The sequence below is a fragment of the Salmo trutta genome, chromosome 29, assembly GCF_901001165.1.
Source record: "Salmo trutta chromosome 29, fSalTru1.1, whole genome shotgun sequence".
Taxonomy (NCBI): Eukaryota; Metazoa; Chordata; class Actinopteri; order Salmoniformes; family Salmonidae; genus Salmo; species Salmo trutta.
The window spans coordinates 8,137,901-8,153,400 of record NC_042985.1 but is presented as its reverse complement, the minus strand read 5'-3'; the positions used below and the strand labels follow the sequence as shown (position 1 = coordinate 8,153,400).

Genomic DNA, 15,500 nt, shown 5'->3' with positions numbered 1-15,500 from the left:
AGGGCCCATCAGTAAGCATTTCACTGTTAGTCTACACCTGTTGTTTCTATCTGCATTGTTGGGAAGGGCCCATCAGTAAGCATTTCACTGTTAGACTACACCTGTTGTTTCTCTCTGCATTGTTGGCAAGGGGCCGTCAGTAAGCATTTCACTGTTAGTCTACAACTGTTGTTTCTATCTGCATTGTTGGCAAGGGGCCATCAGTAAGCATTTCACTGTTAGTCTACACCTGTTGTTTCTCTCTGCATTGTTGGCAAGGGGCCATCAGTAAGCATTTCACTGTTAGTCTACACCTGTTGTTTCTATCTGCATTGTTGGGAAGGGCCCATCAGTCAGCATTTCACTGTTAGTCTACACCTGTGGTTTCTATCTGCATTGTTGGCAAGGGCCCATCAGTAAGCATTTCACTGTTAGTCTACACCTGTTGTTTCTATCTGCATTGTTGGGAAGGGGCCATCAGTAAGCATTTCACTGTTAGTCTACACCTGTTGTTTCTCTCTGCATTGTTGGCAAGGGTCCATCAGTAAGCATTTCACTGTTAGTCTACACCTGTTGTTTCTATCTGCATTGTTGGCAAGGGCCCATCAGTAAGCATTTCACTGTTAGTCTACACCTGTTGTTTCTCTCTGCATTGTTGGCAAGGGGCCATCAGTAAGCATTTCACTGTTAGTCTACACCTGTTGTTTCTATCTGCATTGTTGGGAAGGGCCCATCAGTCAGCATTTCACTGTTAGTCTACACCTGTGGTTTCTATCTGCATTGTTGGCAAGGGCCCATCAGTAAGCATTTCACTGTTAGTCTACACCTGTTGTTTCTATCTGCATTGTTGGGAAGGGGCCATCAGTAAGCATTTCACTGTTAGTCTACACCTGTTGTTTCTATCTGCATTGTTGGCAAGGGGCCATCAGTAAGCATTTCACTGTTAGTCTACACCTGTTGTTTCTATCTGCATTGTTGGGAAGGGCCCATCAGTCAGCATTCCACTGTTAGTCTACACCTGTGGTTTCTATCTGCATTGTTGGCAAGGGCCCATCAGTAAGCATTTCACTGTTAGTCTACACCTGTTGTTTCTCTCTGCATTGTTGGGAAGGGCCCATCAGTAAGCATTTCACTGTTAGTCTACACCTGTTGTTTCTCTCTGCATTGTTGGCAAGGGGCCATCAGTAAGCATTTCACTGTTAGTCTACACCTGTTGTTTCTATCTGCATTGTTGGGAAGGGCCCATCAGTAAGCATTTCACTGTTAGTCTACACCTGTTGTTTCTATCTGCATTGTTGGGAAGGGGCCATCAGTAAGCATTTCACTGTTAGTCTACACCTGTTGTTTCTATCTGCATTGTTGGGAAGGGGCCATCAGTAAGCATTTCACTGTTAGTCTACACCTGTTGTTTCTCTCTGCATTGTTGGCAAGGGGCCATCAGTAAGCATTTCACTGTTAGTCTTCACCTGTTTTTTCTCTCTGCATTGTTGGCAAGGGGCCATCAGTAAGCATTTCACTGTTAGTCTACACCTGTTGTTTCTATCTGCATTGTTGGGAAGGGGCCATCAGTAAGCATTTCACTGTTAGACTACACCTGTTGTTTCTATCTGCATTGTTGGGAAGGGCCCATCAGTAAGCATTTCACTGTTAGTCTACACCTGTTGTTTCTCTCTGCATTGTTGGGAAGGGCCCATCAGTAAGCATTTCACTGTTAGTCTACACCTGTTGTTTCTCTCTGCATTGTTGGCAAGGGGCCATCAGTAAGCATTTCACTGTTAGTCTACACCTGTTGTTTCTATCTGCATTGTTGGGAAGGGCCCATCAGTAAGCATTTCACTGTTAGTCTACACCTGTTGTTTCTCTCTGCATTGTTGGCAAGGGCCCATCAGTAAGCATTTCACTGTTAGTCTACACCTGTTGTTTCTCTCTCCATTGTTGGGAAGGGCCCATCAGTAAGCATTTCACTGTTAGTCTACACCTGTTGTTTCTCTCTGCATTGTTGGGAAGGGCCCATCAGTAAGCATTTCACTGTTAGTCTACACCTGTTGTTTCTCTCTGCATTGTTGGCAAGGGGCCATCAGTAAGCATTTCACTGTTAGTCTACACCTGTTGTTTCTCTCTGCATTGTTGGGAAGGGCCCATCAGTAAGCATTTCACTGTTAGTCTACACCTGTTGTTTCTATCTGCATTGTTGGCAAGGGCCCATCAGTAAGCATTTCACTGTTAGTCTACACCTGTTGTTTCTCTCTGCATTGTTGGCAAGGGCCCATCAGTAAGCATTTCACTGTTAGTCTACACCTGTTGTTTCTATCTGCATTGTTGGGAAGGGGCCATCAGTAAGCATTTCACTGTTAGTCTACACCTGTTGTTTACCAAGCATGTGACAAATACAATGTGATTTGATCCTGCTTGTTATTCCATACTAAAGTTCAGGCAAAAGCTCCCTCTTGGGATACTGCTATACTGCAAAATATGGACCATGTCTTTGCATAGAAAATGAACATTGGTGATTGGTTATTGTATTACTGTAATGGTGAACTAACTGATCTATAATGCCAAACAAACTGATACAAACTATAGCGAATGACAACGCATACAGAGGTAAACTAGGTCAGAACAGGGGTGTGTGCGTGTGTTTGCACATGTGTGTCTGCTTCTTAACAAAGACAAACGAGGTCTAGAAGGTTAACAATGAGAGTACATACATTATTAGACATATAGAAGGGAGTCAGGTGTAATGGTATAGGTAGGATCTGTGTGTATTTATACTGTGTACTGACCCAGGAGAATCATTAGTGTCTCGGCTAGACTATTTTTACCCAATTAAGATGAGGACATCTGACCTTGTTCCAGCAATATGCACCAAGAGCTCGTTTCAGAGTACACACACGCATACACTCGCACGCACGCGCATGTACACGCACGCACGCACACGCATTCACATGCATACACACAGCTTTTAGTCTACTACAGAGTGAGTCGGCTAGGTTGGTTGCGGTCTCTCGTCTCCCTCACTCACAGTAGCCTACACACTAGGCTTGTATACGGTATACCGTATATACCGTATACCGGGGTATTTGGAAATAGCCACGGGATGGTTTTTCAATACCGTCAATAAGTTTTTCAATCCATTTTTATATTTGTAGCTACTTTTTAAGTAAATACCTGCAGTATGATAGGATATAAAGCAGATCGCGTCCATTTCACCTGTCACATTATTTTACATTATAAAGTGGGTGGTTCGAGCCCTGAATGCTGATTGGCTGATAGCCATAGTATATCAGACCGTATACCACGGGTATGACAAAACATGTATTTTTACTGCTCTAATTACGTTGGTAATCAGTTTACAATAGCAATAAGGCATCTCAGGGTTTTGTTGTATATGGCCAATAACCCACGGCTAAGGGCTGTGTCCAGGCACAGCCCTTAGCCGTAGTATATTGGCCATATACCACACCCCCTCGTGCCTTATTGCTTAATTATAAAGCTTACCGTGGTTCCCCAGAACAGCTGGGCCAGTCACGTGTTTGTTTGTCAATATCATAATGGGAGAAAGCAGGAGCAGGTAAGTCCAGCTGTGTATTGCCAGGGGTTGCGTTTTATATTGAAAGTCAACAGTGTTTTTTTGCTTCAATAGAGTGATCAGGGACGTGCAACTACAGTGTTCCTTCACAGAAAATACATTGGTGTAACACATTCGGCAGAAAATATATTCATTTTCATCAGATGACAAAAGAATTTGGCTGGCAGTCACGCAACGCTATTTGGCTGGAAGTCACACAAGTAAATAAGCTTACAATTAAAAAGCAAGGTCTTTTTCAGAGCGCTGTCTGCTGATAGAATGCCTGTCAACCAGAAATTATATTAAGAAGCATTTTACATCTGTGTTTACAAAACACAGCAAGATATTTCTTATGCATTTTATATTTTTTCCTGCGTGAAAAACACAAAATTCTCAGTTAACGAGACCCCTAAATTTAACTTGCTAGTTATCTAAGTAAGTGGCTGAATTAATAAGGTGAGGGGGCATCATATTGTGTTAGATTTCTGCCGTGTTTGAGAAGTCAAAGCCCAATCTTGATTTCCTTGCGTTCTTTTCTCATCTCTGTTCTCGGACTATCTGCTCCTCCACCCTCTTCTCCAAGCTTAGCAGGCAGGCCCGTTGCCCTAGCAACTCCAGACTCCACACAGACACAGTGTGTACACATGCTGCTCCAGAGCCAGTACTGTTCTTCCTTCAGACAAGCATGTGTCAAAACTTTGTTAATTTGCGCAATGTCTCTCGTTCACATTCGCTTGACATTCAGCAGCTCCTACCTATATATGTATAACTTTATGTGCTGGATTGCCTGTCTTAGCAATTTGTATATAAAAAAAAATCACTCGTTAGCATATTTAGCTTGCAGCCTCCATGGAAATTCGCTATTACTTGTGATAATTTTGTTTGCATTCTGGTAATAGATGCCCAATTTTTTTCTGGCGCCACCTTGTGTACTAAGTTGATAATACTGTAAATCCCGGGATGAGAGAAGAATGGTATAAAGATATGGACATCTGGATAACACCCAACCCTAATACACACACAATCGCCTAAACAAACACACCCATCAAATGTAATAGTGACTATTCAAACTTTATTTCAATTGCAGCATATCCGTATCCCTATTTCATATGCCAGTCAAACACCCCATTACCCTGCACTCCTCTAGTAGACATACACCAGTGGAGGACGGCTCATTATAATGGCTGAAACGGAGCAAATGGAATGGCATCAAACCATGTGTTTAATGTAATTGATACCATTCTACTTATTTCTCTCCAGTCATTACCATGAGCCTGTCCTCCCCAATGAAGGTGCCACCAACCTGTGACACACACAGCTCACAACAAGGACAGACACCAGAGAGAAACAAGGACAGACACCAGAGAGAAACAAGGACAGACACCAGAGAGAAACAAGGACAGACACCAGAGAGAAACAAGGACAGACACCAGAGAGAAACAAGGTAGATACCTGGTGGTAATATCCTGTAACATCCCTCCGATATGACGTCTAAAAAACAAGACAAACCATGTCAAAGAGACATGTCTTCATCCATTTCCTCCTCCTGTCTCTCTTCAGTTTGACTGTTGGCTGAAAACATGCACTGCAGAAATAGGTAATGATCTGCTAGGTTTACCCAAACAATGGATTTACCTGACATCTTACCAAGATGAATAATCTCACTGCACTGGCAGATCATTCTGCTGATTTCAACCTAAAAAAAGCCTGATTTTTTTGGGGTAAGGGAAATCAACTCAATACAATACATTTTTTGCAGTGTGTCTCCAGTTTTCATCTGGATTTACCTATACCTGGTGTGTGTGTGTGTGTCTCCAGTTTTCATCTGGATTTACCTATACCTGGTGCGTGTGTGTGTGTGTGTCTCCAGTTTTCATCTGGATTTACCTATACCTGGTGTGTGTGTGTGTCTCCAGTTTTCATCTGGATTTACCTATACCTGGTGTGTGTGTGTGTCTCCAGTTTTCATCTGGATTTACTTATACCTGGTGTGTGTGTGTGTCTCTGCCCACCTTGACACGGGGGTTGAGGTTGCCCATGGCGTCGGCTTTGAAGTCGCTCTTGTTCTTCCGGCAGAGCACGGCGGTGATGATGATGATGATGAGCGTTACCACGGCGATAGGGGCCAGCACCGCTGCGATGATCCACAGATTGTTGGGAGGATTCTTCACCACGGCTACAAGGGGAAACACACAGGAACACTTTGTGAGAGCACGGATCAACACACACACAACATATTCCCTCCTATTGTGGTGATGTGTATAAGAATTGTCATCATGTAATCATCAATAATAGAACACAGTAACAGTGGATATGTTTTACTGAGGTAAATGTGTCTGCAGGAGAAATGTTCCTCAATGATGGTATTGATGAACACATCAATCAACATCACAGCAGTAGTCCATCCTCTCCCTTCATTATGCCGTACCTCTACAGACACGTCTCATACTGTTCTCACTTCCTCCATCCTCTCCCTTCATTATGCCGTACCTCTACAGACACGTCTCATACTGTTCTCACTTCCTCCATCCTCTCCCTTCATTATGCCGTACCTCTACAGACACGTCTCATACTGTTCTCACTTCCTCCATCCTCTCCCTTCATTATGCCGTACCTCTACAGACACGTCTCATACTGTTCTCACTTCCTCCATCCTCTCCCTTCATTATGCCGTACCTCTACAGACACGTCTCATACTGTTCTCACTTCCTCCATCCTCTCCCTTCATTATGCCGTACCTCTACAGACACGTCTCATACTGTTCTCACTTCCTCCATCCTCTCCCTTCATTATGCCGTACCTCTACAGACACGTCTCATACTGTTCTCACTTCCTCCATCCTCTCCCTTCATTATGCCGTACCTCTACAGACACGTCTCATACTGTTCTCACTTCCTCCATCCTCTCCCTTCATTATGCCGTACCTCTACAGACACGTCTCATACTGTTCTCACTTCCTCCATCCTCTCCCTTCATTATGCCGTACCTCTACAGACACGTCTCATACAGCTCTGACAGACCTCACCCACTCTGACAGAGACATACAGCTCTGGCAGACCTCACCCACTCTGACACAGAGACATACAGCTCTGACAGACCTCACCCACTCTGACACAGAGACATACAGCTCTGACAGACCTCACCCACTCTGACACAGAGACATACAGCTCTGACAGACCTCACCCACTTTGACACAGAGACATACAGCTCTGACAGACCTCACCCACTCTGACACAGAGACATACAGCTCTGACAGACCTCACCCACTCTGACACAGAGACATACAACTCTGACAGACCTCACCCACTCTGACACAGAGACATACAGCTCTGACAGACCTCCCCCACTCTGACACAGAGACATACAGCTCTGACAGACCTCACCCACTCTGACACAGAGACATACAGCTCTGACAGACCTCACCCACTTTGACACAGATCTTAGCCTGTTAGTACACAGAAAACAGAGTACTGAGGAACTTTATAAGGATATGCACAGAAGGGGACGCACGCACACACACACACACATTCTTGATTTGATTTGACACACATTCAGAAATGCAATCTCTGTCTCTCTACGCCCCTCCCTCCCTCCTCCCCTGTGGTGTGTGTGTGTTCACAGTGAGAGTGTAGTGCAGCTCAAACAGTGTTCTGCCTGGAGCTGATCTGTGAGATTATGAGAAGATTGTGTCTACCTTTCTCTCTCTCAGCTGGAACATTTCTCCCTCTCTCTTCCCCCTCTCTCTCCCTCCTCCTCTTCCCCTCTCTCTTCCCCCTCTGTCTCCCTCCCCTCCTCCCCCTCTCTCTCTCCTCCCCATCTCTCCCTCTCTTACCCCCAATCTCCCTCTCTCCCTCTCTTTCCCACTCTCTACCTCTCTTTCCCCCTTTCTCACACACTCACATATTCTCTCAACAGAATTCTAAAGACCCTTCTCTATTAAACAGTATTTTCTTTGCTCTCTCTCTCTACCTCTCTCAACTCAATTTGCTTCATTGGCATGACATAAAAATGTACATATTGCCAAAGCTTACTTTGGAGATTTACAATATGAACATAATTCAAATAATAATAATCAATATTGTCAATGGGACAATAGTAACAACAATAATCAAGGGTCAAAATAACCATACGTGGTATTTCTGTGGTACACTGTGGTATTTCACCCAGTAGATATGAGAGTTTATCAAAATTGGATTTGTTTTTCAAATTCTTTGTGGATCTGTGTAATCTGAGGGAAATATGTGTCTCTAATATGTTCATACATTTTTGGCAGGAGGTTAGGAAGTGCAGCTCAGTTTCCACCTCATTCTGTGGGCAGTGTGCACATAGCCTGTCTTCTCTTGAGAGCCAGGTCTGCCTATGGCGGCCATTCTCAATAGCAAGGCTATGCTCACTGAGTCTGTACATAGTCAATGTTTTCCTTAAATTTGGGTCAGGTATTCTGCCACTGTGTACTCTCTGTTTAGGGCGAAATAGCATTCTAGTTTGCTCAGTTTTTTTGTTAATTCTTTCCAATTTGTCAAGTAATTCTGTTTTTCTTTTCTCTTGATTTGGTCTCTCTCTGTGTATAGCTTGAGTTTCTTCTCTCTCTCTCTCTCTCTCTCCATCCCCATCCATCCATCCACCAACCCACCCAACAACCTACACACCCACCCATGCACCCACCCACCCACCCATCCATCCATCCATCCATCCATCCATCCACCAACCCAACAACCTACACACCCACCCATCCACCCATCCACCCATCCATCCATCCACCAACCCACCCAACAACCTACACACCCACCCATCCACCCACCCACCCACCCATCCATCCATCCATCCATCCATCCATCCACCAACCCAACAACCTACACACCCACCCATCCACCCATCCACCCATCCATCCATCCACCAACCCACCCAACAACCTACACACCCACCCATCCATCCATCCATCCACCAACCCACCCAACAACCTACACACCCACCCATCCATCCATCCATCTACCAACCCACCCAACAACCTACACTCCCACCCATCCATCCATCCATCCATCCATCCACCCACCAACCCACCCAACAACCTACACACCCACCCATCCATCCATCCATCCACCAACCCACCCAACAACCTACACACCCACCCATCCATCCATCCACCAACCCACCCAACAACCTACACATCCATCCATCCATCCACCAACCCACCCAACAACCTACACACCCACCCATCCATCCATCCATCCATCCACCAACCCACCCAACAACCTACACACCCACCCATCCATCCATCCATCCATCCATCCATCCACCAACCCACCCAACAACCTACACACCCACCCATCCATCCATCCATCCATCCACCAACCCACCCAACAACCTACACACCCACCCATCCATCCATCCATCCATCCATCCACCAACCCACCCAACAACCAACACACCCACCCATCCACCCACCCACCCACCCATCCATCCATCCATCCCTCCATCCATCCATCCAACAACCTACACTCCCACCCATCCACCCATCCACCCATCCATCCATCCACCAACCCAACAACCTACACACCCACCCATCCATCCATCCATCAACCCAACAACCTACACACCCACCCATCCATCCATCCACCAACCCACCCAACAACCTACACATCTATCCATCCATCCATCCAAGAGGAGCTATACGTACGTTCAGCCTGCAGCTGAACGAAGTAACCCAGTGTGAGGGCCATGGTCTGAGAGTCCAGCGTGTTCAGGACCTTGGCGGCTGACGTGCCCAGTAACGGAAGACCGTTCAGCTGAACGTAGTAGGTCATCTCTGCTGGGTTCTTCTGACCCATCACTCGACGGATACTCACCATCTGAGTGGATATAGGAAGAGTTAAAACAAGTATACTCAGATTGAAGTGCCTACCTGTACTTCCAGGAAAGAATGTTACGGTGCACTGCCAATGCCACCTATGAAGGGTCATAGATGCCACCTACGGACATGAAGGGGTCATAGATGCCACCTACGGACATGAAGGGGTCATAGATGCCACCTACGGACATGAAGGGGTCATAGATGTCACCTACGGACATGAAGGGGTCATAGATGCCACCTACGGACATGAAGGGGTCATAGATGTCACCTACGGACATGAAGGGGTCATAGATGCCACCTACGGACATGAAGGGGTCATAGATGCCACCTACGGACATGAAGGGGTCATAGATGCCACCTACGGACATGAAGGGGTCATAGATGCCACCTACGGACATGAAGGGGTCATAGATGCCACCTACGGACATGAAGGGGTCATAGATGCCACCTACGGACATGAAGGGGTCATAGATGCCACCTACGGACATGAAGGGGTCATAGATGCCACCTACGGACATGAAGGGGTCATAGATGCCACCTACGGACATGAAGGGGTCATAGGATGCCACCTACGGACATGAAGGGGTCATAGATGCCACCTACGGACATGAAGGGGTCATAGATGCCACCTACGGACATGAAGGGGTCATAGATGCCACCTACGGACATGAAGGGGTCATAGATGCCACCTACGGACATGAAGGGGTCATAGATGCCACCTACGGACATGAAGGGGTCATAGATGCCACCTACGGACATGAAGGGGTCATAGATGCCACCTACGGACATGAAGGGGTCATAGATGCCACCTACGGACATGAAGGGGTCATAGATGCCACCTACGGACATGAAGGGGTCATAGATGCCACCTACGGACATGAAGGGGTCATAGATGCCACCTACGGACATGAAGGGGTCATAGATGCCACCTACGGACATGAAGGGGTCATAGATGCCACCTACGGACATGAAGGGGTCATAGATGCCACCTACGGACATGAAGGGGTCATAGATGCCACCTACGGACATGAAGGGGTCATAGATGCCACCTACGGACATGAAGGGGTCATAGATGCCACCTACGGACATGAAGGGGTCATAGATCTTCTTACAGCACGTTTACTTCATACAGTAGTTCTTTATAAAACAATACAGTGACAAATGAGATAACACAATAACTAATGGGTAAAAAACATGTGGTTAACACAGTAATCATTATTGAAATGAATTGCATAAATACCATCAGCATCTTTACCTTTAATATATTTAACTTCTATAACAAGCTGGAAATCCCTCTAATTAAGTTGTGTGTGTATGTGTCTGCATGTGTGACTGTGTAAACGTCCACACACGTGTGTTTTAGTTTTCATCACTATGAAATATAGATGCTTTGTTTAGGAAACAAGTCAGCATTAGTGTTCAATTCATTAGCTTCACTACTCAACACACATACAAGCACATCAACCTGAGACAGCCAGTTAAGAACATAAGGACATCCACACTGGGGAAGTTGACAATAAACCTGTCAGGAGTGGCCACACTGTCTCAGAACCAGGTCTGTCAAGGGCCTCCAGAGCAGACCTCCAGGCCAGACTTAGTCAATCCCAAGTAGCGGCCAACCTGCCTGGGTTGCAGTGCCAGCTCTGCTCCCTACCTGGACAGTGTAGCTGTCCACAGTGGTGGCTCTCCTGAAGCGAGTGCCCTGCTGGCGAGCAACCACAAACAGCTCAGCCAGGCGCTGCTCCATGAGACTGGCAAAGCTCTGGTACTGGCTCTCCAGAGATGAGTTATCCACATCCTGGATGACTGCAGGGAGAGGGGGAGTGGGGAGAGAGAGAAAAGGAACGGAGGAGAGAGGAGGGAGAGTGAGAAGTATGAGAATAAGAGAGAGGAGGAGAGCGAGAGAGAGAAAGGGAGAGTGAGACAGAGAGAGTGAGAGTAAGACAGAGACAGAAAGGGAGAGTGAGACAGAGGGTAACGAGGAGGTCAGAGGGCAGAGGAAGTGATTGATTGAGATAATTTAATCCAATTGAGAGAGAGAATGAAGGAGGGGAAAGAGAAGGATGAGGAAGGAAGTGAGAGAAAGAGATGTTAGTAAAGGCAGTACTCCTGATTATTTATCTCAAACAGTAAATCATATTATGTGTCAGCTGAACTTGGTCCGGCCCTGCCTCTCTCTCCTCTCTCTTTCTTCCCAGAGAGACGGTAAGACATGCAAAATACCATCACACAGATAATTCCCTCTATAAAAAGAGAAGAGGCTACACATCTACACACACACGAGCTCGTACACAACCACACACTACGCATATCTAAACACACACTCATCTACGCATATCTAATCTGATCTAACCTGATCTGATTCATCTTCACATCTACACAGCCCAGACCTGATTCATCTCCACATCTACACAGCCCAGATGTGATTCATCTTCAGAGCCCAGACCTGATTCATCTCCCCATCTACACAGCCCAGACCTGATTCATCTACACATCTACACAGCCCAGACCTGACTCATCTACACATCTACACAGCCCAGACCTGATTCATCTACACATCTACACAGCCCAGACCTGACTCATCTACACATCTACACAGCCCAGACCTGATTCATCTACACATCCACATGGCCCAGACCTGATTCATCTTCACAGCCCAGACCTGACTCATCTTCACATCTACACAGCCCAGACCAGAATCATCTACACAGCCCAGACCTGATTAATCTACACAGCTCAGATCTGATTCATCTACACAGCTCAGACCTGATTCATCTACACATCTACACAGCTCAGACCTGATCTGATTCATCTTCACATCTACACAGCCCAGACCTGATCTGATTCATCTTCACATCTACACAGCTCAGACCTGCTTCATCTTCACATCTACACAGCTCAGACCTGCTTCATCTCCACATCTACACGGCCCAGACCTGATTCATCTACAAATCCACACGGCCCAGACCTGATTCATCTTCACAGCCCAGACCTGACTCATCTTCACATCTACACAGCCCAAACCTGATTCATCTACACATCTACACAGCCCGGACCTGACTCATCTACACATCTACACAGCCCAGACCTGACTCATCTACACATCTACACAGCCCAGACCTGATTAATCTACACATCTACACAGCCCAGACCTGATTCATCTACACATCTACACAGCCCAGACCTGATTCATCTACACATCTACACAGCCCGGACCTGATTCATCTACTCATCTACACAGCTCAGACCTGATTCATCTACACATCTACACAGCTCAGACCTGATCTGATTCATCTTCACATCTACACAGCCCAGACCTGATCTGATTCATCTTCACATCTACACAGCTCAAACCTGATTCATCTTCACATCTACACAGCCCAGATGTGATTCACCTTCACAGCCCAGACCTGACTCATCTCCACATCTACACAGCCCAGACCTGACTCATCTACACATCTACACAGCCCAGACCTGATTCATCTACACATCTACACAGCCCAGACCTGATTCATCTACACATCTACACGGCCCAGACCTGATTCATCTTCACATCTACACAGCCCAGATCTGATTCATCTACACAGCTCAGACCTGATTCATCTACACATCTACACAGCCCAGATCTGATTCATCTACACAGCTCAGACCTGATTCATCTACACATCTACACAGCCCAGATCTGATTCATCTACACAGCTCAGACCTGATTCATCTACACATCTACACAGCTCCTGACCTGATCTCCAGACCTGATCTGATTCATCTTCACATCTACACAGCCCAGACCTGATTCATCTTCACATCTGGTCCAGTCATGGTATACTAGTGACAGAATGGGGAGTCATGGTCCAGTCATGGTACACTAGTGACAGAACAGGGAGTCATGGTCCAGTCATGGTACACTAGTGACAGAACAGGGAGCCATGGTCCAGTCATGGTACACTAGTGACAGAATGGGGTTCATGGTCCAGTCATGGTACACTAGTGACAGAACAGGGAGTCATGGTCCAGTCATGATACACTAGTGACAGAATGGGTTCCATGGTCCGGTCATGGTACACTAGTGACAGAATGGGGATCATGGTCCAGTCATGGTACACTAGTGACAGAATGTGGATCATGGTCCAGTCATGGTACACTAGTGACAGAATGGGGATCATGGTCCAGTCATGGTACACTAGTGACAGAATGGGGATCATGGTCCAGTCATGGTACACTAGTGACAGAATTAGTTCATGGTCCAGTCATGGTACACTAGTGACAGAATGGGTTCATGGTCCAGTCATGGTACACTAGTGACAGAATGGGGATCATGGTCCAGTCATGGTACACTAGTGACAGAACAGGGAGTCATGGTACACTAGTGACAGAACAGGGAGCCATGGTCCAGTCATGGTACACTAGTGACAGAACAGGGAGCCATGGTCCAGTCATGGTACACTAGTGACAGAATGGGGAGTCATGGTCCAGTCATGGTACACTAGTGACAGAATGGATTCATGGTCCAGTCATGGTACACTAGTGACAGAATGGGGATCATGGTCCAGTCATGGTACACTAGTGACAGAATGGTGGGTAATGGTCCAGTCATGGTACACTAGTGACAGAACGGGTAGTCATGGTCCAGTCATGGTACACTAGTGACAGAACAGGGAGCCATGGTCCAGTCATGGTACACTAGTGACAGAATGGGGAGTCATGGTCCAGTCATGGTACACTAGTGACAGAATGGATCCATGGTCCAGTCATGGTACACTAGTGACAGAATGGGGAGTCATGGTCCAGTCATGGTACACTAGTGACAGAAAGGGGAGTCATGGTCCAGTCATGGTACACTAATGACAGAATTGGGTCCATGGTCCAGTCATGGTACACTAGTGACAGAATGGGGTTCATGGTCCAGTCATGGTACACTAGTGACAGAACAGGTAGTCATGGTCCAGTCATGGTACACTAGTGACAGAAAGGGGAGTCATGGTCCAGTCATGGTACACTAATGACAGAATTGGGTCCATGGTCCAGTCATGGTACACTAGTGACAGAATGGGGTTCATGGTCCAGTCATGGTACACTAGTGACAGAACAGGTAGTCATGGTCCAGTCATGGTACACTAGTGACAGAATGGGTTTCATGGTCCAGTCATGGTACACTAGTGACAGAATGGGGATCATGGTCCAGTCATGGTACACTAGTGACAGAATGGGAGTCATGGTCCAGTCATGGTACACTAGTGACAGAATGGGGAGTCATGGTCCAGTAATGGTACACTAGTGACAGAACAGGGAGTCATGGTCCAGTCATGGTACACTAGTGACAGAATGGGGAGTCATGGTCCAGTAATGGTACACTAGTGACAGAACAGGGAGTCATGGTCCGGTCATGGTACACTAGTGACAGAATGGGGATCATGGTCCAGTAATGGTACACTAGTGACAGAACAGGGAGTCATGGTCCGGTCATGGTACACTAGTGACAGAATGGGGATCATGGTCCAGTCATGGTACACTAGTGACAGAATGGGGATCATGGTCCAGTCATGATACACTAGTGACAGAATGGGTGTCATGGTCCAGTTATGGTACACTAGTGACAGAATGGGGAGTCATGGTCCAGTAATGGTACACTAGTGACAGAACAGGGAGTCATGGTCCAGTCATGGTACACTAGTGACAGAACAGGGAGTTCATGGTCCAGTCATGGTACACTAGTGACAGAACAGGGAGTCATGGTCCAGTCATGATACACTAGTGACAGAATGGAAGGTCATGGTCCAGTCATGGTACACTAGTGACAGATTGGGAGTCATGGTCCAGTCATGGTACACTAGTGACAGAATGGGGATCATGGTCCAGTCATGGTACACTAGTGACAGAATGGGGATCATGGTCCAGTCATGGTACACTAGTGACAGAATTAGTTCATGGTCCAGTCATGGTACACTAGTGACAGAATGGGAATCATGGTCCAGTCATGGTACACTAGTGACAGAATGGGGATCATGGTCCAGTCATGGTACACTAGTGACAGAACAGGTAGTCATGGTCCAGTCATGGTACACTAGTGACAGAATGGGTTTCATGGTCCAGTCATGATACACTAGT

The 15,500-nt window shown here is 46.5% G+C and overlaps 1 protein-coding gene across 4 annotated transcripts in view; it reads right to left on the bottom strand.

The window, feature by feature from the left end:
- Window positions 1–15,500, bottom strand: part of LOC115166846 (UPF0606 protein KIAA1549L) — a 155,350-nt gene that overhangs the window by 42,198 nt on the left and 97,652 nt on the right. For all 4 annotated transcript variants that reach the window (XM_029720717.1, XM_029720718.1, XM_029720721.1 and 1 more), the window contains 4 exons: window positions 11,050–11,201; window positions 9,222–9,393; window positions 5,557–5,720; window positions 4,997–5,035 (listed from right to left, as the gene is read on the bottom strand). In XM_029720717.1, the coding sequence (XP_029576577.1) occupies window positions 4,997–5,035; window positions 5,557–5,720; window positions 9,222–9,393; window positions 11,050–11,201 (527 nt within the window). The remainder of the gene's footprint in view (window positions 1–4,996; window positions 5,036–5,556; window positions 5,721–9,221; window positions 9,394–11,049; window positions 11,202–15,500) is intronic.